Source organism: Lissotriton helveticus, chromosome 11, assembly GCF_964261635.1.
Source record: "Lissotriton helveticus chromosome 11, aLisHel1.1, whole genome shotgun sequence".
NCBI classification, from domain to species: domain Eukaryota; kingdom Metazoa; phylum Chordata; class Amphibia; order Caudata; family Salamandridae; genus Lissotriton; species Lissotriton helveticus.
Genome location: NC_136072.1, coordinates 672,785,187 through 672,801,648, shown reverse-complemented (window position 1 = coordinate 672,801,648; position 16,462 = coordinate 672,785,187). Strand labels below are relative to the sequence as shown.

Genomic DNA, 16,462 nt, shown 5'->3' with positions numbered 1-16,462 from the left:
AGTGTCCCTGTACACCAGCCCATCCAACCCTTCCAACTCCAGCACCATGTTGGAGCCCCGGGCATGTCTTATCGTTTCAGCCAGTGCCTTACCCGGTCTCTCCCCCTCTCCATATCGGCGGGCTGTCCAGTATTTCCCTCGAAATTGCGTTTCTCTACGGGCCGCGTCTTTATACTCTGTAAGCTTCTCCCTAAGCTTTGATTGAATTACCTCATCTGGTTTGAAAGCTAATGACGTCTCCAATGACTTGAGCTCAGCCTCAAATGTATGCAGAGTGTTCACAATGTCCTTAAGCACACCAGCTCCTTTCGCTATGCAAAAAACTCTCAATGTGACCTTAAACTCCTCCCATATTGTCTCTACTTTGTCAACAGAATCCTTTTTTCGCGCAAAGAAATTTTGTACCTCCTCTCTAAGCTCTTCCTGGAACACAGTGTCCAGCAACATGGTAGGTTGCAATCTCCAGCCATTCCGCGCTGGGCCAAGATCCGCCGAGGGCAAAGTAAGTTTTACAGGCGCGTGGTCCGAGTAAGTCCTGGCCAGGTGTTGCACCTTTGATATCGCAGGGCACTGTCCCACAGAAAGGAATATATAATCAAAGCGCGCCCATGATGCTGCATGTGTAGTAAAATGGGTACCCTCCAGGTCGTGGGAATGCAAAGGTCTCCAGGCATCTATTAAATTATACTCCATAAGTGTGGTGTGTAATACAGAACATGCCTTGGTGTAGTGATGGGGGGCAGGGTGTGATCTGTCAACATCTGGATTGCGTGCAACATTAAAGTCGCCACCCCATATTATGTGATTGGACCCAATGTCTATAATTGCGGCCGATAGCTCTGTATAGAACTGTGGATCATCTATATTCGGTCCATAGCAACAGGCCAGTGTGACCGAATCATGTCCCAGTCTTCTCCAGACTAGGCAATATCTCCCCTGTGCATCGCACCTTGCTCCAGCTAATGTGAACGGCGTACGCTTTTTTAAAAGAATAGCTGTTCCCCTCGCATACGAGGAAAAGGAGGAGAACACCCTGTGCTCCGTCCATTTACGAGCAAATGTGTTGGAGTGTTGCGGGTTAATGTGCGTCTCCTGTAAGAACGCCACATGGCCTCGTGCCTGTCCAGATAAGACAGCACTTGGCGCTTCTTGGGCGGATCTCCCAGCCCCCTCATATTCCATGTAATAATATTCAGATCATCCACAGCCGCAGAGTTCATGGGCCCAGTAGTTTACCATCCCATAATTCTCCGTGCAATAGCGACTTCCAGTCCCTAGGCGCGCCACACATATAATGTCAGAGACCATGCAATGTGTACACCACCTCCACCATAACCCAAATCCGCAACTACTTGTAAAGAATAAACAGTCATTGAGCATGACAATCATGTGTACCTTCCAACCACTCCTAGCCACCCAACTCCAAACGTGTGTCCAGACATTGAAACTCAGTGCTCTCCCTCTCCCCTCCCAGTAATGCAACCAAAACTTGCCATATTCCATGACCCACTTCTCCTCCCCACTTCCCAACAGTAATAACCACCACCCATTGCCCTCCAACCCTCCCTCCACCCACTGAAGCAACCCAATCTTGCCAGAATTCTCTACCCTCCCTCCCTCCCTCCCCGCACCCCAACAACAACAACTCCGCCATCCAGATGGCATATTCCAGCATAGGGGAATACCCTTTGGGGGACAACACTAGTCAGCTACACAGCCACTCCTCCCCTCTCAAGCCCCACTTCCGATACAACTTCTGGGCTCTGGCAGGGGTGGAGCGGGGCCTGGAGTACATTACCACTGGAACAACCGGTACTGTCTTTGGCATCTCGTCAATTGATTGTCTGCAGTCGCACCGCCTCTTAAGGATACTCATGTGATCAGCTCCAAGTGTCTGAACCCTTCCCGCGAGCTAGACACTCTACAATTCCTCATCAGCTTCTTGTGCGTCGGCTTGTTGCACAGATCCCCGTCCCCCACCGCCTCGGTGTGCTCGCTTCACTGTTCGAAGGAAGTCCTCCACTTGTTGAGGTTTGGTAAAAAAAACTCTGCTTTCCCTGATGCATTACCCTAAGTTTTGCAGGATACAGCAATGCATAGTCAATCTGTGCTGCAAGGAGCTTTTTCTTCACGTCGCCTCTCCTCCTGCACCATCGGAGTGAAGTCCGGATAAATCGAGAACTCCATCATATGTCAAGTCAAGTCAAGTCAAACAAGCTTTATTGGGATCATACAAAATGTCCACAAAAGCATACTATACAAAAAAATCTAAAATCCATTTATAGTTAATAAAAAACAAGTGCATCAAAGTTAAAAAACATCAGAGAACTTCAATTCTATTACAGGACCGGAGGCTTCGTATTATGCTTCTCTTTCTTTTAATGCTACACACAGCAGCCAATGAAAATCGTGTATACGTAAAATAAACAACATTTCCCATGATGCAAACATACATCACTTCCTGTAATAGCCCATAAGAACTAGTCCTCTTTCTTTGCTGCTCACGCAGCCAGTTAAGTGTCATTTACTTGCCTTGCTATATGCTTATATTGTAATCATTGTATTATTGCCTGTTTTGCGACACGATTGTACCTTTGGGTTTCTTACATATGCTCGCGCTGCGGCGCGCTACATGGGTGCCTTCTTTGTGGTTTGTGCTCTTGTGATCTTTGGCACGCCTCACGGTCAGCGTCTGCCGGGTGCGATCGCGCCTTCCTTCCTTGCGGGGGGGGTCGCGAGTGCACCGGGACGCCGCGTGTGTATTTTAGGAGCGGCGCTTGCTCGCGCTTTGCTCCCGAGAGGCTTATTTGGATTTCTCTGTGTCGCGCTGTGCGCGCCGGTCGCGGCGGTTGCCGCTTGGGTTTTCACCCTTTTCTTGGTCTTTGGGCACGGTACAGACTCGCCGACTGCGAGGTTTTTTCCAGTATTGAGAGCGCGTGGCCCCCCTCATTGGCCTTAGACGCTCGGAGCCTTTAGATAGTTTCGTTTTCATAGTTTCGACGTGTGTAGCCCAATTGGGCTTGTTTTTAGTAGGATTGGGCTACACACGTCGCTACTGCCCGTTTTTGCTTAGTTTTAGGGTCTTTGGTGCTGCCTTCCACCGGAGGAGGTTCATTGACGCTTTGCTGGCTGCAATAACTGCTGGGCCTAGAGGGTGCACACCTCTTTGGACTTATCTCACTCTATTATAGAGACTTTGGCTCCATTTTACACCTGTGGGCTGCAACAACTTCATACAGCCTTTGGCTGAGGAGCTAGGTACCTGGTTGCCCATATACATATATATATATATATATATATATATATATATATATATATATATATATATATACATATCTTGTGCTGTGGGTTGGCTCCTCCCCTTTTACTCCTCTGACTTTACTCTTGCACTCTCTATGAGCAAGTCTATGTACAAGTTTGGTGCCACCATGGAGGACTGGGTGACATATGATGAGGAGAATATCTATGCTGAGGAAGTGGCTCCCCCTTCTGTTGAAGAAAAGATTGTTGAGGCTCTGGACGCCTCCGTCCAAGATTCCGTCAACAAGGCCCTGGAGAAGGCAGTTCCAGGAACTGTTCAGCAGGCTCTGGCTAGTGCTCTGAAGCCAATCACTAAACAACTGGAAAAGTTTGCGAAAAAGCATGGTTTCCCCTTAGCTGATTCCGCAAAGAAGGCCGCACCTGCCTCTCAGGCGCCTTTGGAGGTTTGGCCTCATTCCTATTCTATGTCCTCTCTTCCTGCTCCAGACTCGGGTAAGAAATCCCAGGTACAGGACACTGATACCGACATGGACACTGATACTACTGATACTTCTGATGAATCCCCCCCTAAAAAACGAGCAAAGAAGTCCAAGAATGTGGAATCTACCCAGTCCCTGTCCACTCCTTTTACTTTCGACCCGGCAGATATTGTCCCCCCACGATCTTCGGATTGGCTCCCGGCGCCAGAGGTCGCAGCCTATATTCATGACAACCTCCGCAAGAGTTTCGACAAGGAGGTCAGAAATAGACTCCGATCGGAATGTCCACGTCCGGATATTTACGACAAGGTGGCGGAGACTCCCGATATTGATCCCAGCATGCTAACTTTCCTTAAAAAGTTCGCGAAGGACCCTAAGAAGGGCATAGATCGCGCATGGAGGGGCTGCCAGGACAAACTCCTGGACGTGGTCGGCCCCCTGGCCAAGATCCTGGAGATGGCTTTGGAGGCCCAAGAATCCGGTTCGGCTATGGATCCGCATGTGTTGGCGGGCTGGACCCAAATAGCTATCTGCCTGTTGGGCAATGCGAACTGTGCAATTTCCACTGAACGGCGCAAGTCCCTCCTCATGAGGATGGATGCTAATCTCACTGAGCTTGCCACCGCAGAACCAGGGCCCTTGGCAGATGGCAATCTGTTTGGCGACCGTTTTGTTAAGGATGTGGCGAAGTACGTGGGTACTTTCACCACTTTGGATAAGGCTCAAACCGGTATCAAACGTGCCCTGCAAGCTGGTGTTTTTCACAGGGCCGGACGAGGCCGGGGACGCTCGTTTGGCCATCAGCAATTCCAAGCCCCCCATAGAGGCGATTTTGGACGTGGCAGAGGCGAGTGGGATTCCACCAGAGGGGGAACCTGGTACCCTACCAGGCAGCGTTTTAACAAACGACGGTTTAACAAGGGATCTTACCGTGGAGGTTTCCAGGCCTCAGAACCAGGAGGGGAGTGCTCCAGATCTTTACCCATTGCCTTTGGGGGGTCGTACTCAACATTTCTTTCACAATTGGGTTCAGTTATCTCAGGACGCTTGGGTCCTGGAGACTGTTCAAGGTTTTCATCTGCATTTCTTTCAGGTCCCCGTGCAAGACATTTTTCCCAGACAGCTGGTTTTTTCCCAAACAGAAAGCGCTTTTATCGATTCAGAAATAGGAGAATTGCTGCAGAAACGCGCAATAGCACGCTGCAACCCGGGCCCTCGCGGTTTCTGCAGCAATATTTTTCTAGTACAGAAGAAAGGTGGAGGTTACAGGTTAGTACTCAATTGAAAAACCTTCAATCAGTACATGGTTTACAAGCATTTCAAGATGGAGGGCATCCATCTTTTGACGGATCTGTTGGAGCAGGGGGACTGGATGGTCCGTTTGGACCTGAAAGACGCCTACCTGTCCATTCCGATTTTTCCACCCCATCGGAGGTTTCTACAGTTTCAGTGGAGGGACCAATGGTACGAATACTTGGTCCTGCCTTTCGGTCTCTCATCAGCTCCTTGGTGCTTCACCAAGGTGTTGAAACCGGTGATTGCATATCTAAGGGAGCAGGGGCTCCGTATGATAGTGTACTTAGACGACATCCTGATCATGGCGCAGGCGCAGGATGTGGCATCCCAACACCTGCGCTTGACCATAGCTACGCTTCAAAATCTAGGTTTTGTCGTCAACGTGAAGAAATCAGTTTTCTGTCCAACCCAGAAGATAGACTTTCTGGGTTTTGTCATAGACTCGCAAAAGGCTCAGTTGAGCCTCCCTTGGTCGAAACTGCGCGACATTCAGAAGGAGTTGCGCATTCTGTTGTCCAGTCAGACTGTGAGACTGCGAGCTATTGCCAGAGTAGTGGGTCACCTGGCGTCCTCTGTGCAAGCAATATTTCCGGGACCCCTTCATTATCAGGCCCTTCAGAGGTTGAAGATTCGACATCTTCAGGAGGGTCTCTCATATACGCATCTAGTTCCTCTGTTGTCGGAGGTTCGGCAGGAACTCCGGTGGTGGTTAGGTCACGTGGAGGCTCGGAACGGACGGGCCGTCTTCGGCTCCATTCCAGAGGTCATCATAGAGTCCGATGCCAGCCGTTGGGGCTGGGGAGCGCATTGTGGAAATATTTCCACCGGCGGCAGGTGGTCTCTGCAGGAGCTAGAGCTGCACATAAATTGTCTCGAGCTGCTCGCCGGTTCGTTCGCGATCAGAACACTGGCGCCCAGGAAGGTGTCCTGTTGCATCCTACTAAGGATGGACAACGTATCGGCGGTGCACTATATCAACAAACTAGGGGGCACAAGATCCTCCATGTTAGTAGAGATAGCGAAGGATTTCTGGCATTACTGTCTGACCCACCAGATTTCTGTCACGGCGGAATATATCCTGGGTCAGTCGAATGTGGTGGCGGATTGGCACTCACGCCACCTGAAGGACTACAGCGATTGGCAACTCAACCCGAAAGTGGTGCAATGGTTGCAAAGGATATGGGGAACATGTCAGATCGATCTGTTCGCGTCCCGACTGAATCGTCCGATGCCACTGTTCTTCAGTTGGAGACCGGATCCGTTGGCTCTAGCGACGGATGCTTTTTCTCAGGACTGGTCTCAGTCGCTGAATTATGCGTTTCCCCCCTTCATTCTGCTTCCCTGGTTGTACTCTCGGGTTCTGCGTCAGAAGGCGGAGTTGATTTCAGTGACTCCCCTTTGGAAGTCGCAGCCGTGGTTTCCGAGCCTCTTGGAGCTGTGTTGCGACCTTCCCAGGAGGATCCCGGATTCTCCGACGCTGCTCCAGGGCTCTCAGGGAGAGATGCACCCGATGGTGCTGTCGGGACATCTAACACTGATGGCCTGGAGACTTTTAGGAAACGTTGGCAAATGCCGGAGTTTTCGGAACAAGCTTCAGCCTTCATTGCTCAGGCTTGGGCTCCCTCCACCAGAAAACGTTATGCTTCCGCCTGGAAAGGCTGGGTTCGTTGGTGCGTGGAACAACACGTGGATCCCGTGAGGGCAGGACTACCCTGTATTATAAATTTTCTTTCCTCGAAAGCGTCGGAAGCGCTGGCTTATCGTTCTGTTAATAACTTCCGTTCCGCGATTTCGGCGGGTCATTCCCAGATCGATGGTAAACCGGTAGGTATGTAAGCTCCTCAAGGGGATTCGGGTTGGGGATCCACCTAAGCCGAAATACACGTCCTTGTGGGATGTCTCTAGGGTACTCGATTTTCTCGCAAACTGGCCCCATAATGATCTTTTGTCCAGGAAACAGCTTTCAGCCAAACTCGCTATGTTACTGTGTTTGTCGGCTTGCCGACGTTCTTCTGATGTGAAGGCCCTGGATATTACGGGTAGAAGGGGTTTCTTTGAATATAACGGCCTGGACCAAAACAATGTCTAGATGTGTTTTATGTCTGTGCTTTTCCTAGCAATACTAAACTTTTTGTGGTTCAATGTCTTAAAGCATACGAGGAATGTACAAAAAATGTAAGACCTCAGGGTGTTTCGCAATTATTGATTGCTTTACAGAAGCCTTTCAGACCTGTTACTGCGGCTACTATAGCCAGGTGGTTGAAATATATTATGCAGGAAGCGGGCATTGATACCCAGGTGTTTGGAGCACATTCTGTTCGGGGCGCCATGGCGTCTAAAAGTTTTATGCTGGGTTGTACTATTCAAGATATAATGCATTCAGCTGATTGGTCTTCTGAATCTACTTTCAAACAGTTTTACTATAAGCCGGTGGGTGATATTTCCTCTGTGGTGTTTCAGGAGCGTTAAACTAGCATAATACGAAGCCTCCGGTCCTGTAATAGAATAAAAAATTAGCTAGCTATCGCGCCAAGAATTTTCAATTCTATTAAGGACACGGAGGCGAGGATTATCCCACCCGGTTTATTACATGTATTGTAATATTATGCCCACCCTGATATGATCTGTTTGACAGAATTTACGGGCGTATTTTTTTTCTCATTTTTTCAGGTTGGGAAAAGAAGATGGACTGAATGTCCTGCGGATTTATGGAATTCTTCCCAGTTGGCTATTCTTCCACGTTGGAGGCGATTCATGTTTGATCAATGTTGTTAATGGACTCATGTTCGGAGCAAGAAAGAGGGCTATATCCGGTGTTGCCTAGTTCCTATGGGCTATTACAGGAAGTGATTTATGTTTGCATCATGGGAAATGTAGTTTATTTTACACATACAACGATTTTCATTGGCTGCTGTGTGTAGCATTAAAAGAAAGAGAAGCATAATCCTCGCCTCCGTGTCCTTAATTGAATTGGAAATTCATGGCGCGATAGCTAGCTAATTTTTTATTCATCACTTAATTTGAATGGGCACAAAAGTAGACAGTTGAGCTTACGTTACTTCATAATTCAGCCTTTCTAGATGAACAAGTTCGGTCCTTTGTTTCATTGCCATCATTATAAAACAGATAACTGCATTACATACTGAAATATTATCCAGAAACCGAAGGTAATTAAAAGCAATTTCATAGGAAAACAGGCTATTAGTTTTAAAAATTGGACGGAGATACGTTTTTCTACTTTCTGTATAAAACCTACAAAACAATAAAAAGTGAAGGGTGCTTTGTTTGGACCTGCCATCACACAGACAATTCGGCATGATGGCACACCACTTACCCCTTTTAGGAAATGCAAATAAAAAGTGTAGTGTGCACAATCTTAATCTGGTTAGGTAAAATCCATGTTGTACATTGGTAATAAAAATAAGATATGGTTGTAAACCCGTGCCCACGGGACCCTCAAGGTAAGAGATAACTGATTTCTTAGATGCCTCTTCTCTGCGGACGGCCCTTACATTTAGAAAACTCTTTTTTAATTCCGCCTTACTAATATATTGCACATCTCCCTAGGTAAAATCATTTACGTTTAAATTGCAATCCTCTAGAAGACTAGCAATATAATCTAGCCAGGGATTTTTTTTACAACCATCTTGGGACATACAATCTAAAATTATATCCCTCGTAAAATGAGTTTCATCCCTAACCCAGATATGATGCCACAATTTTAATGCAGCCACACAAATTAGATAGTTTATATACGGAGTTCCTGTTTCCCTGTGCAAAATAATCGACGATGTGGCACCAGGGACAGCTAGCAAGCGTCTTAGGAAGTTATTTTCAAGGCTCTGTAGTGGAGAAGTCTCAATTTGACCCCATAGAGCCCCCTCATAACAACACCCTGTAATACACTTTGCTCCGTACAATTTAAGAATTTCCCGGACAGGTTTTATTCCCAATATTTTGGGAGAATCTAAAAATAGCCTCCACGATTTTCACAAATTTCAACTTACTCAGGGTAATATGCTTATTCCAATTCCTCTTACTATTAAAAAGAATCCCTAGGTAAGAAAATGTAAAAGTTCTCTCTATCCGCGTCCCGTTGATAAAATGTTGTTTGGTTTTGATATTCCCTATACCACAGGACATAACTAATGTCTTACTAAAGTTGATTTTTAAGTTTTTCTCCGTCATAAAACTATTAAAATTGTCCATCAGGTCTGTAAACCGTTTGCTGTCCTCGAAATCAGTACAGCGTCATCGGCATACAATAATAGGGGTGTTGCCCGTTTACCAACCATTGGAACTTCTACCCCACTGTTCTGTAATAAGGTATCAACACCATTTATGTAAAGTGAAAACAGTAGGGGGGCAAGGGTACAGCCCTGTCTTACACCATGGGTGATTTTAAAGTGCTTTGTGCATTCCCCATGTACTCCGTATCGTATCCTTGCGGATAACTGGGAATAGATCTGTGATAGGAAACTAACAATGTCTTCCGGGGTGCCCATACCTCTTGGTGTCTCCCATAACTTTGAGTGGTTCACCAAGTCGAAAGCGCTTGATAAATCCACAAAGCAAAGATGTAATGAGCCCTTCCTTGCAAGGGTGTATTTCCCTATTATTAGGTCTAAATTCAGACACTGCTCAATTGTGCCAACCCCCCGTCTAGAGCCATACTGAGCCTTTGATAGAATGTTTAGAATGTGTTATCATTTGACCACTGCTCTAATCTTGCCAACAATATTCGTACCATGACTTTAGATGTTGAGTCGAGCAAGGATATTGGGCGATAGCAACTAGCACTGCTTCTATCCCCCTTTTTAAAGATAGGGACTATCAAGCTCTCTCCCTATGTGGCCGGTATCACCCCATCTGTTGTTGCTGTTGTTGTTGAAGAACCTAAACAAAACAGGTACCCAAAGGTCCATGTCGTGTTTAAATATGTCAATAGGGACGACGTCGGGGCCTGCAGCCTTACCACTTGAACTATTCTTAAGGGCTAATCTGATTTTGATAATACACCCTATATTTGTTTTATTTATGCATGTGACGATGTTATCCTGGATATCTAAATTACCCTGTTTGGAATCGCTAAAAATGTATTCAAAATGGGTTAGACAGTCCTTGGGGACACAACTGTATCAATCTTTACTGAATTTGCCTCTTTAAAGAAAGGTTGATCCAGGGTTTTCCAGAAGAGAACCGAATCCTTGAGCTCAGCGGCTTTAATTAAACACTCCCACGCATTTTCCCTTATCTCCATTTTTCTCTGCTTTAGGGCTTCGTTGTATGCTTTTCGTAGCGTACTAATCACCTCCCTATTACGTGGGATCAGTTTAAGTGCCGCTTTTAATTCTCTATTTAATCTAGAACAAAGGTTGTCAAACCATCTCGGTGAATTCAGTATAGGTTTTCTTACTTTTCCATCGTAAGTTATCTGAAATTACAGTAGAGATAGAATAAAAGGCCTTGACAATATCGGTGTTACTTGTCGAAACGTCCAAACAGATACCAATATGATCTCTTACTTTTAGTAGGATTCTATTTGTAAAAAATCTGGGTCCACACCTGCCCATTTAATTGAGATCCCATTTTCCCCCTGTGTATTTATATCCACATTATGGATAGCTGCTTGAGGAAGTCTCCTGGGGGGAATTTTTAAAGTTATTACTACCGGGTGATGGTCACTCAAAAGGCTTGGGGAAACAAGACATTCTGATATTAAGGTCCTTAAATTTATTGATGTAATAAAGTGATCGATACATGAGGATGACCTTGCTCAATTGAAGGTAATGATATTATCACTATCTTCCCTTCTGCATTCTTCTATGATTTTCTCCGTAATTTCCAGGTTATGCTTAGACATAACGAGGTTAATATTTTCCCCATAATTATTATATGGAAAGTGTGCAGAAGCACTACCTAGCTCTTCTTCATGACCGCATCGAATTCCCGCTATAAGATCACATGGTTCTAGATTAAAATCCCCTGCCCAAATTAGGGAGCACTCCCGGCCTAGATTCTTCATGAAGTCCCTCATCTCGTTATCCAAGGATACAATGACCTCATTTCGTGAAACATTAAAAACGTTATTGTAAAAATAACAACTATTATATCCTGTGTTCCTTCTATTGAAAACAATAAAAACTGGAAATTCGGCGATTTGGTACAATATTTTTTTAAGATCAGCCTAGAAGACAATGAAATAAGTGCAGCTAAACCACCACTAGCCCTCCCTGCCTTTGATGGAATAGCGTTGGTTGCAATAGTCTTAAAACCGTTTACCAAAAAAGGATCTGTAAGCCATGTCTCCTGTATGAGGACCACCTCACAATGCTCAAAACTTTTATACCAGTTTACGTCCTGTAATTTTTTCCTCGCCCCCGCCACATTCCATGTCATTATATGTAAGCGTTCGGACTGTAGATCATTCAAACATGTTAACTCAACCTCTGATCTGGGCCTGCACTTAAAGGACGCTATGCTTACTTTGCTCAATCTCCTTCCCACAACCTCTGGAGTGTCTAAATGCATAGGCGGGGTGATCGCTAGGGACTGGGATAACTGAGTGACAAAAATCTCCCGCTGTGCTGGGCTTTGAGAATGTAGTCAATCACAACCGCCTAAGCCTGACAGTGCGGCAAACCTGTTGGCTAAATTTAATGGAGGTAATCTACGGCTAAAATCCTGTTGTCTTCTATTGTAGATTTGTGCCCGCAGCATCTGCCAATCATTCTGGTTAAAAAATGGTCTATAAAAAAACCCCAGCGGCAAGAGACCAATTCTACCAGAACTAAAATCTAAATTGAGGCTCCCCAAACAATTCAAAAGAGATCCCACAACTCACTTGTTCTTGAAGTTTACAACTATGCAATCCCCTCTTCCTTCTTTCCTTGAGGGCCCAATCCAAGCGCATCGTCTGGCCATTATGATATTGTTACAGACATCCACACCCCTGCCCCCGCATTCTTTAGTTGGTTCAAAAGCCAATGCATAGATTTTGCCATCAATTGGTCAGTATTTTCTGTCTGGCCCTCGCAGAGGACTGGAATGTTCGATAAAACCACTACCAACGGGGCGGCTGCTGGGGGGAGATGTAAGACCTGGGGGCCCTCTAGCGCTTTCCGATAAACCGGACCCCTCGACCTTTGATGTAATTCCTGTTGCTGCTCCCCCAGCCCCATTGGACCTCTTGGACCACTTGCCCTTCTTCCCTGCCCACTTAAGGTAGCCTGAATATAACTGCTAGAATTAATTTGGGGAGAAAGACAGTGGGATTAAGTTTTCCAGTCTACACCACATAGCGTCAAAAGGCTTTACATGAGCGTGATCTGGAGCCGCTAGGTTCGAGACACTGTAATGCCAGAAACCGGTCCCCGGAAGCTTGTTTCCTTTCCAGTAAAGAATTGGCTTGGTAGTTTGGTCTGCCCTGTTCCCATGATGCACTGGGCCAGGGTCAGACTAATTTGCATGTAGCCAGGTTCTGAACTGGGATGGTGCAGTGAGCTAAAAAACGGTGATGGATCAAGCCCTGATCTTTTGACTGGGTAGGAGTGTTCTGCTTAATTCAGATACTCTGTCCATCACCACCCCCTTTTGAATCGTCCTGCTCCAACCGTGGCAGCACTCACTCCACCTCGCAGCTGTGACCGAGGAGCAACCCACGACTGCCGCCGCCGCTCTCAGCAATCTCCTCATATGTCAAGTTCTGCTTGGTTCTTGCTGCACGCAGGGCCACGTCTCGGTCATGGTAATTTAGTAATCACGCGATAATGGGCCTTGGCGGGCTCCCAGGCGGTGGTCTCGGACCGAGGGATCTGTGTGCCCGCTCAACGATAAATTGCGTGGAAAAGGCTTCAGATCCAATGGCGGTCAAGAGTAGCTTCTCCACGTATTCCTCCATCCGCCCAGTATTTGTGGACTCCGGTACGCCAGTTACGTGAATATTATTACGCCTACTAAGGGCTTCCAAGTCCTCATTCTTCGCTGCGATTACTCCTAGAAGCTTGTCTATTCTCGCAAGCTGCGTAGTGTGACTGGCAGTGGTGTCGTCATTCTCCGATATGTGCCTCTCAGTTTCTTTAATACGCTCTTCATGCACATCCAATTTGTGTGCTATGGCCTCCATTCTGGACGACATCCGATACACTTTGTCCACCACCGTAGCAAACCCTTGCCTCATCTCCTGCAATATCTGCTGCATATCCATTTCATTGGAGGACGCACCGTCGTCCAGCACATCTGTCTTACTCGGCTCGTCGTCCTCCGAGTTAGGCCTGTTCACTTTTTTCGTCACGTCAAAATTGAGTTTTGGCTGCCGAGTGTCTGGTTTTCCCATGGTGCCACCAATGTAGGGATCCCTGGATCTACCGCTGCCCCGCAATGTAGGCCTTCCTCTGGGACCTCGGAGTATTGCCACCGCACCGCACTGCGCCGGTTCCAACAGCACCGCCAGCCCTTCGATGCCCTATATCCTCCCGGCACTTGAATCTCAGGGCTCACCTCTTTGTCATCTGCTGTCGGGGGGGGCTCTGCAGGGGTATATGCCCGGCACCAGCGGAGTATCCCTCACCTGCCCTGCCAATGCCAGCTACTCCGAAGCAAAAATCAAGGGAGATCCTGGCAGCGGTTCTCGCAGGGGGTCTCGCTCTCTCGCAGCTGCTACAATGGCCCATGCTTTTCGGACACGCACTTCGGAACGCTTTCATCCCCTGCAGCACTTCCTTTGCAATATCAATGCCCAGCGCGGAGGTCCGCACATATTTTTCACCATCTGATGTTACTTTGCAAATGCCAGCATTCAACAGGCACCAGGCACCGTTATCGTCAGGCCGCCTTATAATATTCACCCGTGTTGCACTCACTGCAGGGCGTGTTGTGTCACAGATGACAGTTCCAGTTCGCCACAGGGAGGCTGATCGATCGCTCCTCCCGCTAAGGTAGCGCTGCTATATTCCGCAGGCAATGCGTTTGAAATGCAGTCACTCCATGCTTTTAAGCGTGGCTCGGCGTGCGTGCAGCCCGTACAGGCTCTCCGGCAATCCCAGCCCTCTTTGTCGCCTTCCTCCGGTACCGCGCTGCTCACATGCACCTTGCCGTCTTCAAGATCACTCTCGCCTCTCCACACTGCCCTGCAGCCCGGCTCAAGCCAGCCTCGCTCACCCGGAATTGTCGGCCGCCGTTAGTTCCGCGTCCGTCTCCTCACATCAGCTGCGGCCCAGGGGCCTCATGGCAAACAGCTGCCTTTCATGCTCGCAGCTGTCACTCTCGCTACTCCTCACGGCTCCAGCAGCGTCCTCAGGCTGTTCTTTCTCGTGCTAGCGCTGGTGTGCGCAGCGTCCGATAGTCTCAGAAGTTTCACCGAAGCGTATGCACAGATCAATCTACACTTTGGCTCGCTTTTAGCCGCTTAACGAGCCGGTTGCTCAGGATAAATGAAGGATCTTCCATCCAGGCAGCAGGAGCCTCACATAAGGGCGGCCATTCTGCTTGTGCACCCTCTAGCGCCCCCATAATCTGGGCCTTTATGCCCTGATATTTTGCACCAGAAGAAAAGAATGCACAGTGAGTAGTAAGTATTTTGGCTGTGCGTGCAGGGAGCGAGATGGGTGGGGGGCTGAGAAGGCTGGATGTGAGAGGAAATCAGACATTGGAGAGAAGAGTACCTGCCACCCTACCATTCTGAAAGCTATGAAAGAAGTCACTGGCACTGCAAATTAAAAAAATATGCAATACTCATTTTATGGTAAAGGCTGCATAAACACTGTTGTTCTGTTACTTAGACAACACCCTTCTGAGTTTCCTTGGACACCAGCGAGACCTATTGGCTATGCCAATGCTTGTTTAAGATGAATATGACATTTGAGCCTGGCCAAGTTGTCCAATGTTTTGGTGGGCAGCTGGCTTGTGTCAGATTAAATCCTACTCGGCATAATATTGGTATGTGTTGTGATTGAAAAACAACATATTTATAGAATGGCAATGCAAATAAAATGGAGTTAGCTGAATTATTTAATGTGTTTTATATAACATGTTGCCTGCAAATAAAATGCTGGTTAAATAAAAAGCTAAGTTCAGGTTGCTGATAAGATGCTGGCTAAATAAGAATATAACTTCAGCCTGTGATTAAGATGATGGCCGAATAAGAAGGTAACGTTAACCTGCGGGTAGGAAGTTGGACGAAAAATAAGCTAACTTCAGCCTCATACTTGAGTAGGTGCTTCCTGTGGTAGGGGTAATGAGTCATTTTTAACACAACCAACACTGCTGGTCTTGAACAGTCCTTATATGTGCTCATCATATGTACCCAGTCTTTATCACTGGGTAAACAGCAAACATTAGCAAAAATAAATTTTTATCCCTAATTATGTGTTCTTGATCTGTTTTACTTTTATTTTATTTCAGGCGCTGAGCAAGCTTCGGATATGTGTTATGATGCAAACTTGAAAGGTGTTGACTTTGGCTTCTGCTCATATTTCAAAGAGAAATACATTGCTTGCAACACCAAGTAAGTGTGCAGTGCTATAATGTTAATTTTGTCACTTAAAAAGTCTGCTAATGCAAGCAGTGGACTACATGATGCTGATGCAGCGCCCCTATAGAAAAAACTGTCTCAACAACGCTACCCAACACCATAATACTTACCATTAATCATAAATCACTCGTAAGGCCCATAAACTAACGAGACAATTTTTGGGCAACTGAATCATGTGACCTAATTAAACAGAACTTATTCACAAACTATTTACACATTTATATCTTTATATCTTTGGGGTGATCATTGGTGGCCATCTGAGCTTGGTCCAACCCCTATCCCTGCCACTGAGGTTAAAAACCTACGGGTCTGGTTGGATTCTAAACTTAGTTTTGTCTCTCACACTAAGAAAACCGCTGCCACGTGCTTCGGGACTCTTCGTAGGCTCAAACCCATCTTTAAATTCTTTGATGCCCCAACCAGACAGCTTATTGTACAAGCTACGATTTTGCGTGTATTTAACAAGGACCCCCTGGGTACAAAAGAATAAGGTTCCTAGACCAGGGAAAGAGTAAGCAATTGATATGTAGCAATCTAGGCAACCATAACGAAATAAATCAATGTTAATTTTTATAAGGAAACTAGGCTACAACAATACTTCTTGGTTTCGACAATTTATTGACAATTAAAACATTGACACAGTACAATATTTTAAAATTAAAATGCACAATAAAAAATATAGTTTCCACAAAGAAAGATAAACATAATACACAAATTACATATTACATATTCGAATGCCTATGAAATTAAAAGAAGGTGGCAAAATAATTCTCTACGCGCGTTTTGGCGACCAGCGCCTTCTTCTGGAGCAGCCACGAAAATATAAGAGAAGTTGGTTATATTGATGTATAGGATATACTTTGCTTTTCTTGATTTCTGTAGTAAGCGATTCAAA

At 46.4% G+C, this 16,462-nt stretch overlaps 1 protein-coding gene across 6 annotated transcripts in view; it reads left to right on the top strand.

The window, feature by feature from the left end:
• LOC144791764 (disintegrin and metalloproteinase domain-containing protein 28-like) overlaps nt 1-16,462 on the top strand; it is a 3,516,669-nt gene that overhangs the window by 2,614,788 nt on the left and 885,419 nt on the right. For all 6 annotated transcript variants that reach the window (XM_078666532.1, XM_078666533.1, XM_078666531.1 and 3 more), the window contains one exon: nt 15,438-15,540. In XM_078666532.1, coding sequence (XP_078522658.1) covers nt 15,438-15,540 — 103 coding nt within the window. The remainder of the gene's footprint in view (nt 1-15,437; nt 15,541-16,462) is intronic.